At 48.1% G+C, this 17991-nt stretch overlaps 1 protein-coding gene across 2 annotated transcripts in view; it reads right to left on the bottom strand.

The window, feature by feature from the left end:
- CLCN4 (chloride voltage-gated channel 4) overlaps positions 1-17991 on the bottom strand; it is a 75851-nt gene that overhangs the window by 10683 nt on the left and 47177 nt on the right. For both annotated transcript variants that reach the window (XM_082865235.1, XM_082865236.1), the window contains exons 5-10: positions 15245-15367; positions 8639-8845; positions 8458-8538; positions 6939-7484; positions 4929-5115; positions 3995-4393 (exon numbers count right to left, since the gene is read on the bottom strand). In XM_082865235.1, the coding sequence (XP_082721361.1) occupies positions 3995-4393; positions 4929-5115; positions 6939-7484; positions 8458-8538; positions 8639-8845; positions 15245-15367 (1543 nt within the window). The remainder of the gene's footprint in view (positions 1-3994; positions 4394-4928; positions 5116-6938; positions 7485-8457; positions 8539-8638; positions 8846-15244; positions 15368-17991) is intronic.

Here is a 17991-nt window from a genome sequence, read left to right as displayed (position 1 = left end):
GGTCTGCTGTTCTATTCTACCACAACTACTATCAGTGGCTGCGGCTCCTGAAAAATGATGCACCTTTTACGAGCGCCTGTTAGAGGTCATTCAACCTGACATTCCACCTGCTAGCAGCAGTAAGATCATAATGCCAGGTGCAGGGAGGGTAATGAGGAAAGTGTTGATAAAGTGAATTCCACAAACTATGATAGGCCAAGAAATTTTAAAAGACTGGAAATAATCGCATAACCAGTAAGTGATTACAATGGCTTTAGAGCAATGGTTCTCAACTGGGAGTAATTCTGCCTCCACCCTCAGGGGACATTTGGCAATATCCGGAGACATTTTGGGGTCTCATAACTGGGGGGATGGGGTTGCTACTGGCCTCCAGTGGGTAGAGACCAGGGATGATCCCACAGTGCACACGACAGCCCCTATCAACAAAGAATGATCCAGCCCCAATGTTAATGGCGTTAAGGTTGAGAAACTCTAATCATGTTTTTAGGGAGGTAATACGCTATCATCCTGTTCGTTAAAAATGCTTCCATAGGGACTTCCCTGGTGGCGCAGTGGTTAAGAATCTACCTGCCAATGCAGGGTACACGGGTTCGAGCCCTGGTCCGGGAACATCCCACATGCCGTGGAGCAACTGATCCCGTGCACCACACAGCTGAGCCTGCGCTCTAGAGCCCACGAGCCACAACTACTGAGCCCACGTGCCACAACTACTGAGCCTGCGTGCCTAGAGCCCGTGCTCCACAACGAGATAAACCACCTCAATGAGAAGCCAGCGCACCGCAACGAAGAGTAGCCCCCGCTCATTGCAACCAGAGAAAGCCCACGTGCAGCAACGAAGACCCAACACAGCCAAAAATAAATTAATTTAAAAAAAAATAAGAAAAAAATGCTTCCATAGATAAACAACACGGTCCTACTGTATAGCACAGGGAACTATATTCAATATCCTGTGATAAACCATAACGGAAAAGAATATAAAAAAGAATGAATATATCTATAGGCATAACTGAATCACTTTGCTGTACAGCAGAAATTAACACAACATTGTAAATCCACTCTACTTCAGTAAAAAAGTCAAAATAAAAAAAAATCTTTTTTAATTTTAAAAAAGTTTAGGCAGATGCCAGACATCAAAGGTTAAAAACATGCTTCCATAAAACAGACATAATTGACAAGAAAGGTTAAAATGGAAAATTAGAAGCAACTATAGTGGTGGTCAGTACAAAGGTGATGTGGTAAAAAAGTAAAAACTATTTAGAAGAAAAAGCAGATGATTTTCTGACAAGTTATAGTTTATAAGGCATGCAGAAGTCCCTCTGCATGTATTTTTTCATCCCCAGCAGAAAGAAGCAGATGCCACCACTGTTCTCCACGGCCTAGCCCCATCATTAACAAACAGCTCTCCCAGGAAGAAACCTTTTTAGCCCTAAAGAACCCGTCCAACAGATCTGACACGCATCTTGTTGTTCAGTTCTGGACATGGATCCCTTTCTGCAAGTGGGCCTCTTCCACATGCTGGAGAATCACCATCAAATCATCCACCAGGCGAGAAAAATGAGAGTTCCCTTAACTCTGGCCCATGACTCTAACTTTCCATCCCTTTAATCATCTTTGCGGCTTCCCACTGAGTCCTTTCTGGATCCAGCCTCACTTAACTGTGGAACTCAAGACTAGAGGAGCCTGAGCCTGCTGAGCACAGAAAGCCTCGTGTTTGCAGAGGGCACCAAGAGGTAAAGTCCCATCTACCAGGAACCTGAACAAGGGCCACATATGGCCCTACGTGTGAGTACGTGACGGTGAAAGGGCCACGTTTCCGAGGTGCTGTGACTAATGGCTCTCCAGCAAAGACAACAGCTATGGTTTGGCATTCCAGAGACAGACTGAAAATAAGACATTTTCAGCTTCACGGGAGCAACTGATACCTTTTTAAACATGACACGTAAGAAAAAAATCTTTGCCTCATTTACTACTTTTTTCTTATCTTGGATCTATGTAAAATCTCTGCTCCTCAGTCCCCTGAAAGGGAAATTGGCATGGGATCGTTACTAGCTAAATGCTTACGTCCTATTTCTATATTCGCAAAAGGGCGTCTAAGTCTGCAAATACAGGTAATGAATTTCTCCACCGGAGTACAGGACTTTTCTATATCCACGGAGCAGGAAAACAGCTTTTCAAACTGCTCACAGCCAAACACTCCTTGCTTTCCTGCAAACCATGTAAATGGCAGCTTCCACACTCTTATCGGCCTGATGGAAAGCATAAAGGTATTATTTACACCCCGTGTTGCCTCTTCAGACATTCCAAACATAGCTTCTAGGAGGGCACTGGGTTGGCAAGCTTAAATTTCTTCTCTAACCGGCTGATGACAATTACTGTTTCCCACTTGATTACAGTAATGGGTTTCAGCAAAATTAGTAAGCTCTCTCTTAGCAGGTGTGCCTGGAGCTACACAATAGGTAATGGATTCCGTGACATTTATTACTAGAGTGTTTAAATTTCAACCTTTGCTTAAAAGATTTTAAGGATTGAATAAATTTTTAAAGCCTGCGGATTACATTAATTTAAAACAAACCCAACTGTACTATACAGCTTTTTTAAAAAAAATCTCATTATTCATAAGGCAATGGTCATGCCTAAAGGCACCTACCTGTTAAGCAACAGGACGTATAATAAAGAGACGCATCATGGAGCACTTGAAGCACAAAGGTACTTTCGTGTCTAAAACATAAAATCAACTGTTGCTTTGGGGGAGGGAAATATGTTTGAGCAACAAGCTAAAATTCGAGGCTATACAGCTCATTTAAACTTATTTTTATAAAGCCTTTGATGAAGATACTTTAAAAACATTTTACAGGCTGCTTAACAGAGCGAAGAGGTTTTAGAAACTCAAAGGGCGAGCCTAAGAAATAGTTACCAAAGGGCAGGGATAAGCTAAGGTGTGTTCCCGGTGGGGCGTTCTACCATCATACCTGAAAAAGTCCCCCTGGCAAACTTCACAAATGTCGTGGAAGTACAGTCATCAAGGGCACGCGTGAGCCATGTCGTGGGCCCCGGTGCACCGTGAGATGCAGGGGTGCTGAGCCGGCGCGCATTAGTGTTTACCATGCGCCGCGGATGCGCTCTGCGGCTCCCTGCGCCCGCTGCATCAGGAAGTCCGGAGGGAACACCCTGGGGGAGCCCCGCTAAGGCCTGCTGCCCCTCCCTCCTGGGCCTCCAAAGACTCACACCGGGCCTCTGCCTGTGGAATCCTCCTACGTCCCGCTGCCCTTCCAAGGCGCTCATCCCTGGGCCACCGGGAGCCCCGGGCTTCTCTGAGCCGCCCGTGTCGGGAACATCCGGCTGGGCATCATCCCCTCTCTGCTCTCCCAACTCAACAGCCTGCCCCTCAGCCCAGCTGATCCAGTTAGCGCACGAGGGGGAAAAGCATCCCACGGAACTGACTGCACCCACGTGGGTCTCTAACTGATGGCACCGGACATCGTGGCGAAGTGAAGGGCTTGAGCGGCGCCGAGGGAGGCGTCTGAGGCAAAGGGCTCAGCATCTGAGCCGGTCAGCCTGCCTGGAAGTCTGTCTCTGCGAGCAGCTGGCCCGGCCAGCCCAAGCTCTCCCACCGCTTCCTGCTGAGCTTTGCCCAGCAAGTCCCTAAAAGGCGGAGCGCGTGTGTCCTAGCGGGAGCGGCCCAGGGGGCTGCTTGCAAATGTGGTGCTCGGTGTCCAGCCAAGAATGCCTCCGACAAGACACTGTCCCTCACGGTGTGAACTGGGGGCAGCAGCATTGAGAGGGAGCTCGGGAGAAATGCAGAGTCTCGGGTCCCACCCCAGACCTACGGCATTCTGGCCAGACGCCCAGGTGAAACGAATAAGCATTAAAGCGTGAGAGACCCTGGGCTGAAGCCCTCCGACCCTCGTGCACTCTGTCGAACCTCTTTGAGAATGTCGGAGCACAAAAGGTGCTATTCGTCTCCGTGAAACGTGAGCCTCCCTGCTTTACTCACTTATCGCAGGAATCAGCTCCCTCCTCTGGGCGAACCCGATGAGGCGCTCCGAGTCCCTGGAGACGACCACGGGGAAGCCGTTGTAGTCGGTCTCCTTGATGAGCGTCTCCACGTCCTCGACGGTCATGCTGCCCTGGGTGAGCACGGACAGCGGCGGCTCCCCCCGCCTTGGCCGCATGACGTCGGTGGCCAGCGTGCGGTGGGTGAACTCGTCCTTCACGTCCAGGAACGGGTACCCATTTAAGTGGATGTGGGCCTCGTAGATGCCTTCCTTCCCAAAGGCATCAGCCACCCACTTGCTGGTCACAGCTGCTGCCATCAGGGGCACGATGTACTCGAGACCACCCGTCAATTCAAACATGATGACCACCAATGACACCGTCATCCTGGTAACTCCACCTGCAACCAAAGGGAGGAATGAAATTGCAGGACTCGACTCCACACCCGCAAGAAGACATGAACTGTGGAAACCGAGAAGCCGGCTCTACCCTCCCGGCACCTGTTCTACTGAGACAGTCCAACACGGCGCCCAGGCTCGGACCTCTGGGCCAGAGGCCAGACTCGGTAAACACAGCCTTGCATCAGGAGCCGTAAGTCACATCTCCCTGAGGGGCTCTTCTCCCATGAGGGACAGCGAGTTGTCTATTCACCCAGGACCACACGCCTTGCTTTTTGGTGAGTGGAGCCTACTTGGGCTTTGCAGGTTTCTGACTCAGCAAGCATCGCTCTCTACCAGAACCCCTCGAGCTGGAAAATTGCAGAGACTATCCACTATTGTAGATGGTACAGCTGCAAGATGGTGGAGACCCCATCAGCCTGGGTCCCTGGATGACTGAGCAGAGAAAAGCCCTCTGCTACTCACATTACACACACACACACACACACACACACACACACACACACACACACACACACACACACACACATACGGTACCTAGGCAGGCAGCAGCTCCCACCATGGCATAGAGCCCTGGGGTGACGCAGTCTGCTCCGGGCCTGCACCAATTCCGAAAGATGATCCAGTCGTGGTGATGGTAAGCCAGTTGCTCCACGCCAATTCCCACCATCCTGCCTGCCATGGCCCCCACAGCCATGCTGGGGATGAAGAGACCGGACGGGATCTGCGGGGAGCGCAGGGGAAAGAAGCATGAGGGAAGGGGGCCCCGTTCCCGCCGCCCCGCCGCTGGGAAACTCAGGCCCCCCTCGACGAGCTTGCATTTTGCTTCGGTCTTCAAAGGAGGGGCAACGCTTCAAAACATGGGTCACCTGGGAAACCATGGGACCAGTGATTTCACCTGCTTGGTCGTATCTACTGTGACTTGGAGAAAATGCAATTTTACACTTTCATTTCCTCGCCTTCAAAAGCTGGCCTAGTTTGTCTGCTGTGGATAAAAGAATGATAAGCCCCACTGCAAATAACATTCAAACTGCACATCTGTCACTTGAGATACTCACCACTTTCTCTCTCCCCTCACGTGCCATTCAGATTAGCTTTTAAAATTAAATGTCAAGCCACAGCATGAAAATGGAAAAGCAAGGCCTCAACTGTTCACAGGTCAAAGAAAGAAGCTAAAAGCATCAGTGTAGCTGCCCTGCATCTTCCAAAAACCTTGGCACGGGCTTACTGCCCTCTTGTATGTACAGTGGCCAAACACCTGTCAGAGGGAGATGGCGGGCAGGTCCGTCTTCCTAACAAAGTCCATTTTCCGAAAAGTATTCTGAATATTTTTAAGCCAGGCTAAATGCAGCAAAGAAACAGACCATGGAAACTGAAAGGCCTTGGTAATAGCGTATTTTATATTTTGCTGTATGAAAAACATGTTCATTTCTCTAGTGATCAGACATGTGCTACAGAACAGACTTGACTCTGTTCGTGGAGACTGCATGTGACCGCCGATCCTGACCGGGAGCTGCATTTATGTCACCCCTACCCCACCCCCGCCCCCCAGCTGTCATCAACCTGAGGATGCAAGTGGATCTTTACCCAAATTCAAGTTAAGTTTGGATTCTCGGGTGTGATTTCCAGAGTGTGAGACATTCCTGAGGAAATTGTTCCTTTCTCAGCACCCCTTATCCCCCCATCATTTAATCCCCTGTACCTTCAAAGCAGGCTTCTCTCAGCAGGCACCAGAAGAAAATAAATCCCTTTGCATCAGAGACAGTCACCTGTTTAATAACGTTCATCCTTCCTTGTTCTTAAGGCAAAAATTCAGGTTTGTGTTTGACCACTGCACCCAAGTGCACAGCTTCTCAGACTTTTTTTAATATTTATTTATTTTTATTTATTTATTTATTTTGGCTGTGTCGGGTCTCAGTTGCGGTACGCAGGATCTTTCGTTGCTGCGCGCAGGCTTCTCTCTAGCTGTGGCATGGGGGCTCCAGATCGCGTGGGCTCTGTAGTCTGTGGCAGGCGGGCTTAGTTGCCCCTCGGCATGTGGAATCTTAGTTACCACTAGGGATTGAACCCATGTCGCCTGCATTGGAAGGCGGATTCTCAACCACTGGACCACCAGGGAAGTCCCTAGACTTTTGTTTTTTTTAATTCGTAAGAATACCACAAAAAGCAACAGTCATGGAATACAAGGGGGTTCTGGGGGGTTCCCAGCGTTCTGCTCCTGGCCCTGGGTGCTGGTCACACAAGTGTGTATGTTTTGTGAGAATTCACCAAGCTGTACACGTCTCCATATGAATGATATACTCCAAGCCTTAGCTTCTTCACTTGTAAAATGGGGTTATAAATCTCTATTCCATAGGCTTGCTGTTTATCAAAAGCGTTGTTTCTTGTTGATTAAAAGAATGTCAAGTGCCCTGCGCCTGAGAACGTTCAGTAAAGGTCACCTCCCCTTTTCCCCTCGTCACAATCTTATTCTGGGGACTAGGGTGCTATCCCCAGAAGGATAGAGGTTGCCTCCCTCCCCTGACACCTTCCCTCCCCTTCACTTACCTTCATGCCAAAGGTAAATATGGTAATGACGATTTTGAAGATCAGCGCCAGGGCCAGCTGCCACATGGCCGTGTAAACCCCGACCCCGGCCGGGCGGTCGGGGATGTCGTCCACGGGTCGCGTCATGTTGGGGTCATTGATGTAGTCACAGAGCTGGGAGGACTCGAGGGCCCCGCAGTCATTGAAGAGCTCGGATATGAGCTCGCTCGTGCTGCGGCGCGTGTAGGGGTTGGGGTAGGCGACAATGGCAGTGATGGCGGTCACCGCGATGACCTCCAGCACCGGGTACTTCCCCAGCTTGGTGGTTTTGCGCCTCCTGCACCAGGCAATGTTGCAGCGGATGAAGAGGGTTCCCCACAAGCCCCCGAAGACCCCAAGCAGGATGAAGGGGAAGAGCTCGGCCATGTACCAGGGCGTGTGATACTCCACGTAGAAGAGGACGAGGCGGCTGTTCCCAAAGGGATTGATGGATCGCAGCGTGAAGGCTGCCACCAGGGCCGCAAAAAAGGACCGCCACAAGGTCTTTAAGGGAAAGTAGTAGCTGACCTGCGACCAACGAACAGGTAGAAAATCAGAGACTGGCGGAAGAAAGAGCTGCCCAGAGCCCCAGCCCCTGATCAGCAGCCACCTGCTGGCATAGGCCACAAAGTCACACTCAAGACCAAAGATGGGCACTTCCTCAACCTAGGTGTGAGTATGGCCCAAATGCACTAACAAAGATATTTAAAGGACTCTATGTCTAAAATTGGAACGGATACTAGTCAAGGTGTGTTTGAGCTATTTTTTAAGAGAAATGAGAACACTTCATCATAATTCTGTTTATGGCACAGAGACCATCCTAAAAGAAAAGAAACCTCTGATTTGATTCTCCAGACAACAGATCATGGGTTGAAAGCCCTGGCCCAGCAAACGTATCTGGAGGGCACACGAGTTAAGAACGGTTTGTACATTTTTAAATGGGTGGGGGAAGAGAGAATTATTTTGTGACATGTGAAATATTCAAAAGAACAAGACTTAGTGACAAGTGGTAATGATATAAAATCCAAACTTCAGCATCCATAGGGAAGGTCTTGTTGGAAGGCAGCCATGCCACGCACGTGCATGTTGTCTGCGGCGCTCTCCACGCTACAAGGGCAGAGCCCAGTGGTTGCGACCGAGCCCTGAGACCCGCAAAGCCTAAAAATATTTGCTACCTGGCCCTTTACAGACAACGTGGGCCAACTGCTGGACTAGATCCATTTGCGTTGCAAAACATAAAAATGCTTCATTGTGTTGTTTATGAAAAAGAGAGAGGAGACTGCAAATCTCCCCCAGAAATCACACTGGCACGTTTTCAACAGGACTCGAAAACACGTATTTCATGGCGAACACTGCGGCTCCTTAATGAGCTGCAGGAATCTCTCAATCCTCCTTCGCATCTAGTCCTCAGAGGGCTAGAGAGGGAAGCCTCCTGCCGCCCCGACCCCCCATGTGTTCCTCGGCGCTCAGAACCACGGGGCCCTCCAGAGCCCACGCTCACCTCTTCCAGACTGAAAAGCACACCCCCGATCGGAGCACCAAAGGCGACAGAGACCCCAGCAGCGGCCGCAGCTGACAGCACCTGCGAAGCAAAGAGCTCCCCGTCAGCCCGAGGCCTTTCCGGCAAATCAGCGGGTACTGGTGAGCCTGGAGAGGGTGGGAGGGCGCTTCATCCTGCTCACCTCGCGCCTCTTGCCCTCGTTCTTGCTGTACTTGGAGAAGAGGCTGCTGAAGAAGTTGCCACAGCAGCATGCCACGTGCACCAGCGGCCCTTCCTTGCCAAGGCTCAGGCCCGAGGACACCACCAGCACCAGGGTGACAGTCTTGATCAGCAGGGTCCACTTGCCCAAGTAGCCCCTGATGATGAAGCCACTCAAGATGGTCTTTATCTGAAACACAGGATGGAGAACGATAGGGAGTGAGCCGCTTCAGCGCCACGGCTAGGAAAGTAACCTCTCCCTCCTCTGAGAAGCATCTTTCAAACTGAGATTCACTAATCATATGGAGGACAGGCTGCTTTAGTTGTTAATTTAGCTATAATTTTATATCGAGAATTTATTTAACGCCTAATTTTATATATTAATGGAACCCTGAAACAATTTCAATGCATAGTAAATCTTAATAAGTCCGAGAGTAATGAGAGATCATAACGAGGACTGAGTAAGTAATTATCAGTCTCATTTTATTTGTGGCATTTATCCTGTGCATTTTACCCTCTGTTGTGTTGAAAATTGATTTTAACTGTTCTGTATCTATTGATTTTAACTGTTAATTTTTCACTACTGAAAGATGGCCAAGATAAAGGGACATCTGGCTGGATATGTGACAAAGCAAATACAACAAAGTATCAATTGAACTTTAGATCAGGGCCGGCAAACTATGGCCCATGGGCCAAATCCAGCCCACGGCCTGTTGTGTATGACACACGAGCTAAGAGGGCTTTTAATGCTTTTAAATGTAATATGTAAACAAGACTACCAGTCTTTTAGTGAGAATAGTTCCTCAATTTTGCCTCTTGACTCACAAAGGCCAAAATATTGACTCTCTGCCCTTTATCGGAAAAGTCTGCCAACCCCTGATGCAGGCCAGGGGTATATGGGTGCTCAATTATTTCGACTTTCTTGTATGTTTGAAAATATTCTTAATACAATATTGGAAAAAGAAGATGCTCAACATTCTAATAACGCACCTCTGGGGGATGTAAGGGTATCTGAATCCACGGCAACCCCTTCCCTTCCGTTGAATCTTGCCCCCTGGTACTGAAAAGTACTTTGACTACAGGTGGAGCTGCCTCGTGCTCCACTTTCAGACCTGCAACTGTTTTGTAAATGCCAAATAATGGCTTTCTCCCTAAATGTGCACGTGAATTTGCATAACGCTTTTAGAATTCAACGGGGTGCCAATCTCAGTGATTAACTTCATCTACTGGAGTCCTCTTCCCCCGAAACAGGGTTCTTCTGGATACAGAAGCATCACCAATGGGTAAGAAACATTTTACCTTCAACCTCTCCTGCGACTGGCTGAAATGGAGTGAATGTTTACTGCCCAGCTAGCAATTTACAAGCCTGTAATCAGAGATTTATTAGACAGTGAGTGAGTCAGCTAATGAAATTCTTGGTCAGTATCCGTTTTCCCACTGTATAATACATAATGGGACAGTCTCAGCTCTTGTCACCATCAGGATGTTTACATAACGTCAAAGAGCCTCCTAGTGGGCGCCAAGAAATCAGTTTCTCAAATAGCTATTACTGTCCTCCACCGGCGCTCTGTGGCATCACCTGGAGAATTAGGCACCAGTGAGGACGAGTTATCCCCCCACCCCGAGATCTGATGTAACTCGTCTGAGGTGTATCCTGGGCATAGGAGGTTTACAGCCTCCCCAGGTGATTCTAAAATGCAGTCCAGTAGAGAAGCACTGCTCTCGTCCTGAGAAGAGCAGTACAGGTATTCCTAATTACTCAATATTTAAGGGAGGTCCTGAAACACTCTTTGGCATCATGTCACCTGTGATGATTTGGAGAGGGTCGTGAAGTGAACTAATCCTAGCAATTTTACAGGGGTGTGACTGGACCATTTCCATCTCAGGAATTCTTGATAGAGATCTGTTTCTTAATTCAAGGAGGAAGACCAACAGTGAGTGAGCGTGTGGGCATCCGTTCTAAAGAACTCACTAAGATCCTTCCTAGAGAACACGAGTGAGGTCTTCCAGCTCTACAATCAGATGGTATTTCTTGAACTAGCCTTTAACTAAAGGCAGACAAACTAGCGGTGGTTAAACTGGTCTTTAACTAGTGCTAGTGGGCCTATTTGAGCCTGTGCTCTGGGGATCTCAGATCCCTTTATTTAAGGGACGTTTTAGTATGCCTGCCACAATCCTGCCCTTTTGTGTTGCCTAGAATAAAATTATCTATAATTTTTTGTCAGTTAGTTAATGTGGATTTGGACCCCAGGGTACAGTTGAAGAGCGTAATACCATTTAGAAAATTACAAGCATCTAAATTACCTGAGCCTTTGCCAGCCATGACATGTGGTGAATTGAACAATGTAAGAGGTATTTTGTAATTCTCTAAAATGACTTTATAAAATTGTCATGATCAAATTAGGGACTAAAGAAGGCAAATTCATTCCCAGTAGATGCCAAAATCCAATCGCTTGCTTTAATTTGGATCAACAGAGACTGAGTCAAGCAGGGCTTTAGGGCGATGTATTGCAGCACATTTGTGACTTGATGGTGGTAACTTTAAAACCTCTCTGGCAAATAAATATTTGTGAGAGAGTTCACATTGTATAGAACTGAAACATCAACTCAAAGTAAGTTCTAGGGGGGCATGATTACTTTTTTTTTTCTTTAATTTATTTTATTTATTTGGCTGCGTTGGGTCTTCGTTGCTGCGTGCGGGCTTTCTCTAGTTGCGGCAAGCGGGGGTTACTCTTTGTTGCGGTGCGCGGGCTTCTCATTGCTGTGGCTTCTCTTGTTGCGGAGCATGGGTTCTAGGCGCATGGGCTTCAGTAGTTGTGGCACGCGGGCTCAGTAGTTGTGGCTCGCGGGCTCTAGAGCACAGGCTCAGTAGTTGTGGTGCACGGGCTTAGCTGCTCCGCGGCATGTGGGATCTTCCCGGACCAGGGCTCGAACCCGTGTACCCTGCATTGGCAGGTAGATTCTTAGCCACTGCACCAGCAGGCAAGTCCCTAGGAGGACATGATTTCTTATACAGTCCACGGTGGTTCTATGAATGAAGCAGATAGTAGTAGAGTCATCCTTGCCCAGTTCGCTCTAAGTTCTGAAGGCCAAGAACTAGTGTGCACTTTTAAATGTGCTTTGTAGAGCGAATACGAGAGCATTTATTACACAGAAAAGAAATGGTCTCTCAATTTGTATTTTTTTTAATGTTTCAAAGGAGTTTTTGACACTGGCTGGGACCTGGGACCCTTTGCTGCAGTGCTGCAATGCTTGCACCTGGACAAACACCTAGCAACAAAATACAAAGAAAGTATAAGGGACTAAAAGTAACTGCATGCATGCCCAGTTGGGGCAAATTCTGGACAACAAGGTACAAAGAGACCAAAAAGCCCCACTGCCACTTCTGAAGAGCCGGGAGCAAAAGCAGGGCACTGCGCATGCCCCCTGCACTCAACACCACCAAAGGGGTGGGCAGACCCCCTAAGCCTCCCCTCCGGCCGGACCCCTGGACACACCCCTCCCCCTCACCGCATATCAGGAACCAGCTCGCCCTGCCCCCCAGCAAGTAGGCCAGCAAGGGCACCTGTACTTGTTCTCCCTCCCCGCCTGCTGCAGCTCGGGCCCCAATAAAGCCTTGCCTGAATTTCTTGCCTGGCCTCTGATCACTTTCTATTGATTAAGGAGGTCAAGAACCCTGGTCAGTAACACTGTCATCCAAAGTAATCTAAATGTTTCAGAAGCAAACATTATAAAGGATGAGTGATTTTTTTTTTTTTTTGCAGTACGCAGGCCTCTCACTGCTGTGGCCTCTCCCATTGTGGAGCACAGGCTCCGGACGCGCAGGCTCAGCGGCCATGGCTCACGGGCCCAGCTGCTCCCCGGCATGTGGGATCTTCCCGGACCGGGACACGAACCCGCGTCCCCTGCATCGGCAGGCGGACTCTCAACCACTGCGCCACCAGGGAAGCCCAGATGAGTGATTTTTAAACTGTTCAGAAGTGCACTGCATTCAAAGTTTGTTCCGACACTGCCGATCACCTCCTACGATGGGAAGTTTATTTTCTAAAGATCTCATTTAGTATCTTTCCTGAAGTGAAGAATAGCCCTGTATCTCAAACTGAGTAGAGCTGTTTGCATGGTCCGTTGGGTTTTAACTGGAAGGACATCCTTTATATCCAGGAACTACTTATTTGCACTTACTTTTCACTCTGCCCCTCTCCTCCAAGAACTGGGGTAGGTGTTGCACCCTTAGGTTAGGAATTTCAAGCTCTACTATAATAACAGGGAAAATTTTCTACTACTGAGTCATAATAACCAAAGCTTAATTATGAAATCTCCATTGGGCTCCTGGTACTTGAAAAGATTATTGTGAACTCTTTTATAAATAGAGACATGAACCTGTTACATATTATATGCGGCTGAAAGCATGTTCATGTACCCACTACCAAGTTTAGGACAGAAGAGCAGGTACCTTTGAAAGTCCTGTTTGCTTCCTCAGTGGAACCTTCCTCCTCCCGCCTCCAATCATTCCCTTGCCTTTCTCTATAGCTTTAGCACATATGTGTATCACTAAACAGTATGCTTGTTTCATTTTGGCTGTTTTAGGGACTCTACATAAATAGATTCATACTTTATTTAGATATTCTTCTGCAACTTACTTTTTTCACTTGATACCGCTTTTATGAGTTTTATCCACGTCAGTGTGTTCCTTGTGCTTTGTCACACGGGAAACAATGCTCAACTCAGTAGTTTATTCCTTTTGAGTTCAGCTGTCACAAATAAAGATGCCCGCTTTGGACGAAGACCAGGTCCAGCCAGCCCCTCCCAGATAGAGTTCCCTGTCTGTCTGTGAGCTGAGCCACGCACCTCTGGTTCTTGGAAGGGGAAGATGGGATTGCCCCCACATCTTTTATTGCTGCTTTAAATTCCCCACCAGTTCCCCACTGGCCATCTCCTTATTTTGATAGGCGGGTGGAGTCCAAAAGCGCGTGCTGTTGGGCATTGCGATCAGAAACCGAGATGCCAACAGTAATCTGTTCTTTTTAGTGTCCCGGGTGCCTTCGGTCTTCGATATCCAATGAAACGCAGTCAGTTCTGCCTGAACACTTGTTTGGAAAACCCAAATTTGTTCCAGTGTGATTCATGCAGTCAGGGCAGAACTTGAGCATAATGCCAATTTCGCATCTGTTTCTGCACAATTTCATCTGGGAGAAACACAGGGCGGAAAACTGCAGCTGCGAATCGAGCCGTGCAGGGCTACACAAAATGCACACAGGCACACGTCTCAGACGACTCCCAGCTCACGCATGCACTAGGGGAGTATTCACACATTTCTTAACCATTTAACGTGTGTCTAACTCTGCTACTGCTTTTATGAGGTTCCCGTCTTTTTCATGTGTCACCAGTGAAGTTTCTGAGTGCTGTGCCCCTCGCCCCATCTTCCCCACAAGCTCTGTGGTTTTGATGATGCAGTTTTGTGATTTTTAGGAGTGCATATGGTGCCTTAGAGCAGCAGTGGCTGTACCGAGGAAACAGGATGGTATTGCAGCTTATTTTTCAGGCTCCTGCAGCAACACGCTCATATAAACCATCCAAAGTTCAGCATGAAATAGTCTTTTTTTTTTTAATCTTTTCCTGGATCAAGACAATGTTGAGCTTTCCTTTCGATGATCCTTTAATTACCCCAGCCCTTTGCATGAACTGCCCAGACCAGCGGCAGTGCTGGCGACACCACCAAAGAGTGTGGGTGCACTGCCATGACCGCTCACATCTTTATCAACTCGGCATCTCCACCGTCTATGGGCGCTGCTGAAGCACCGACTTGAAGGAGAATGGAACAGCAATGATTAGAATGATCATCTAAGTGCTTTTAAAATGATTTCTGGCTAAAAGTTTTACTATGTGGGCTTTTCGGGAATTTGCTCAAGCATCGTTATTCTAACCCAGCAGATCTCCTTGGTTTGAAGTTTGGTCTTGGGCATTCCTCCTGGTCGATGAGGTCACTTCCCTCATACTCTGGTTACAAGAAAGTGCTGAAAAATATTTATAAGAACTCTAAACTCACAAGGGTGCATTCACGGCGCATGTACTGAACGTGGAATTCATTTTTTAAAGATTGCTATTACCCTGTCGCCAGAAGAGCAAAACGTGGCGAGGGAGTTTACTCATCAGTAAGCTTTCTGAGCAGTAAACCTCCACCGTTGTCCTCTTTCACGTTCCGTCATAGACGCACTTATGAGTTACTAGAGTGCCACGTTTGTGTGTGTGGTTGATGGACTCTGACTCCACAGGCTTTAAGAGTTATGCCTGGTTTGTAAAGACAAGAATTTAAGCAGCTGAGAAGCAACAGAGCATAAAGCCAGACAGCTGGATTCGACTCCCAGCTCACCGGCTTAGTGACCTTGGGCAAGTTACTTAACCTCTCTGTGCTTCAGTTTCCCCAACCGTCAAATGAAGAATAACAGTACCTACCTCATAGGCTCCCTGTGAGGACTAAATGAGTGAACAGATGTCCAATGCTTGGAACCGTGCTTAGCACGGAAGTACCACGTAAACACTTGCTGTTCTTATTATTGGCACAAAAGAAATTCATTCAGCCCCCACTCACCTCGGGTATACCAGAGCCACAGGCGTATGGTGCAAATACTCGTACCAGGGAGACGGCCAAAAACGCAAACAGCAACGCCCACAGGATGTACATTAGGTAATTCAAAATGTAAGCGCTGGCACCCTAAACGAGACACAGAACAAGAAAGAACACGTGAGCCGCCGCAGAACCGAGCGACGCACCTGCCCCTCCGCCAGGCAGCTTCTCTCCGGGTCCTGTGTCAGCGAAGAGGCAGGGTTGGCTTTATCAGCTGCTGCTATTGCTACAGTCGGTTCACACACACAGCGCTGGCTGCTTCTCCGGGAGCTGTGTACACACACCTTCTACCAGGTGAGATCTCAGCAGTCATAGAAACTGTGAATGAGGCTTGGTTTTAATGGCTCCGGGCCCTCAAGTTAATGAAAGGTGTAAGAGAAAATTCTGCCTTCGAGCCCCGGGAAGGTTTGTTTGGTCTCGTGTATGGTGGATCAGCCTCTTTGCTTTCATGAAGGCCACATCCGTGCCGCAGCACGCAGCTGCCCTGCCAATGAGGAAGTGTGGGAACTGCATTTCAGAATACTGCTACCCAGATGTGGTCCCTGGACCTGGGCGTGGGCTGGAAATGCAGAGTCTCAGGCCCCGCCCCAATAGTTCAAATTATCTGATGTGTGGGGAACATTTTCTGAACCAAACACACAGTCTGAGGTCTCTGAGGCTGAGGACCTGGTCTGTGGGCAGAGACCACAATTCTCCAGGCCTCAGCTTCTTGCCACCATCTGGATGCCGCACGTGATGGAGAGGGAAAGTGAGGGCACCTACAAGCCAGGCTGTGGGCACGGCTACACGTGTGCCTGTAAAACGCAAAAACACGCTCCAGGAGACGGCTCTAGCCCTAACAATCACAGATATTCACACCCTATGTGGTGAGAAATCAGACCGAGGAATACATTTCACCTAGTGAAAAATGGACTTTTTTGAGACTAAAAATAACGTCTCACCCTTACTAACAGTAATTCTTTGAATCAAAGTATAAATCTTAGAAATGGCTGAAAAGCTAGACGGCCATATTTCCCCCCAAAATAGGAGAGAAGAAATCAAACATGGCGCCCAGCCAATTCTGCCTGCCCACCTCCATCAACTCAAGTAGAGAATTTATTTTTGTATTTTTGGAAGTAATGGAGAGCACTGAGAATGTGTGAGATTTCAAGATCCCGGTCTACTTCTGAGATTTGAAGGAATTAATTTTCAACTCCACTGAGAAAGAGGTTTAGCAAATGGCAAAGTGCATTCCAAATGTCTTCAGCTGCATTAAGTCAATCGGGCAAGAGAGCGGGAGAGGGAAGAGGAGAATAAAGGGATCACATCTATCTTCCAAGAACACTTCTAGCTTGAATGGTCCTCACATTGCCCCTAATGTGAATCGTTCCAACCTAACTCCCCCTCACCTGGGCTTCTGATCTGTCGATGACCCACAGTCATTGTGGTAACCACTGAATTCGGTTAGAAACTAACCCTTTTCCCCAGCTAAGATGTGTATGTGGATCTGAAGCTTGGAGTGCCATGAAGGCAAGCAACAGGTCTGTGCTTCACTGCTACATCCCCTGGGCCTGGGATATTCCCATCACAGAAGGCCCACAAACATCCTCTGTAACGTGCTCCTAAGATGCACTGGAAGATGGTAACTTAATCCACAATGAGACAGCACTTCACACCTGTTAGGAGGGCTATAATCCAAACCAGATAACAACTGGGGTCGGTGAGGATGTGGGGAAACTGGAACCCACATACACTGCTGCTGGAGTCTCAAGTGGTGCAGCCACTCTGGAAGAGAGTCTGGCAGCTCCTCAAAAGGTTAAATATAGAGTTGCCATGTGACCCAGAAATTCCCCTCCTAGGTATCTACCCAAAAGAAATGAAAACATACGCCCACACAAAAACCTGTAGACAAACGTTCAAAGCAAAATCATTCATAATAGCCCAAAAGTGGAAGCAACCCATGTTACTCAGCTGATGAGTGGAGAAATGAAATGTGCTCTATCCAGACAATGGAATGTTATTTGGCCATGAAAAGGAATAAAGTACCAATCTATGGTATGACACGAACGAATCTGGAAGACATTACGTTAAGTGAATGAAGCCAGACACAAAAGTCCACAGGGGCTTCCCTGGTGGCGCAGTGGTTGAGAGTCCGCCTGCCGATATAGGGGATGTGGGTTTGTGCCCCGGTCCAGGAAGATCCCACATGCCGCGGAGCGGCTGGGCCCGTGAGCCCTGGCCACTGAGCCTGCACGTCCGGAGCCTGTACTCCCCAACGGGAGAGGCCACAACAGTGAGAGGCCCACGTACAGCAAAAAAAAAAAAAAGTCCACGGACTGTATGATTCCATTTACATGAAATGTCCAGAACAGGGAAATCTGCAGACACAAGAAAGTAGATTCGTGGTTGCCTAGGGCTGGCAGACTTGGGGGGAAATGGGGAGTGACTGCCGTTCCGTACAAGGATTCTTTGGGGGCGATGAAAATGTTCTAGACATTCACAGAAAGATAGACAAGATGAAAAGGCAGAGGGCTATGTACCAGATGAAGGAACAAAATAAAACCCCAGAAAAACAACTAAATGAAGTGGAGATAGGCAACCTTCCAGAAAAATAATTCAGAATAATGATAGTGAAGATGATCCAGGGCCTCGGAAAAGAATGGAGGCAAAGATCGAGAAGATGCAAGAAATGTTTAACAAAGACCTAGAAGAATTAAAGAACAAACAGAGAT

Source organism: Leucopleurus acutus (genome assembly GCF_964270905.1).
Source record: "Leucopleurus acutus genome assembly, chromosome: X".
NCBI classification, from domain to species: Eukaryota; Metazoa; Chordata; class Mammalia; order Artiodactyla; family Delphinidae; genus Leucopleurus; species Leucopleurus acutus.
This window is presented reverse-complemented; position numbering and strand designations above follow the sequence as displayed.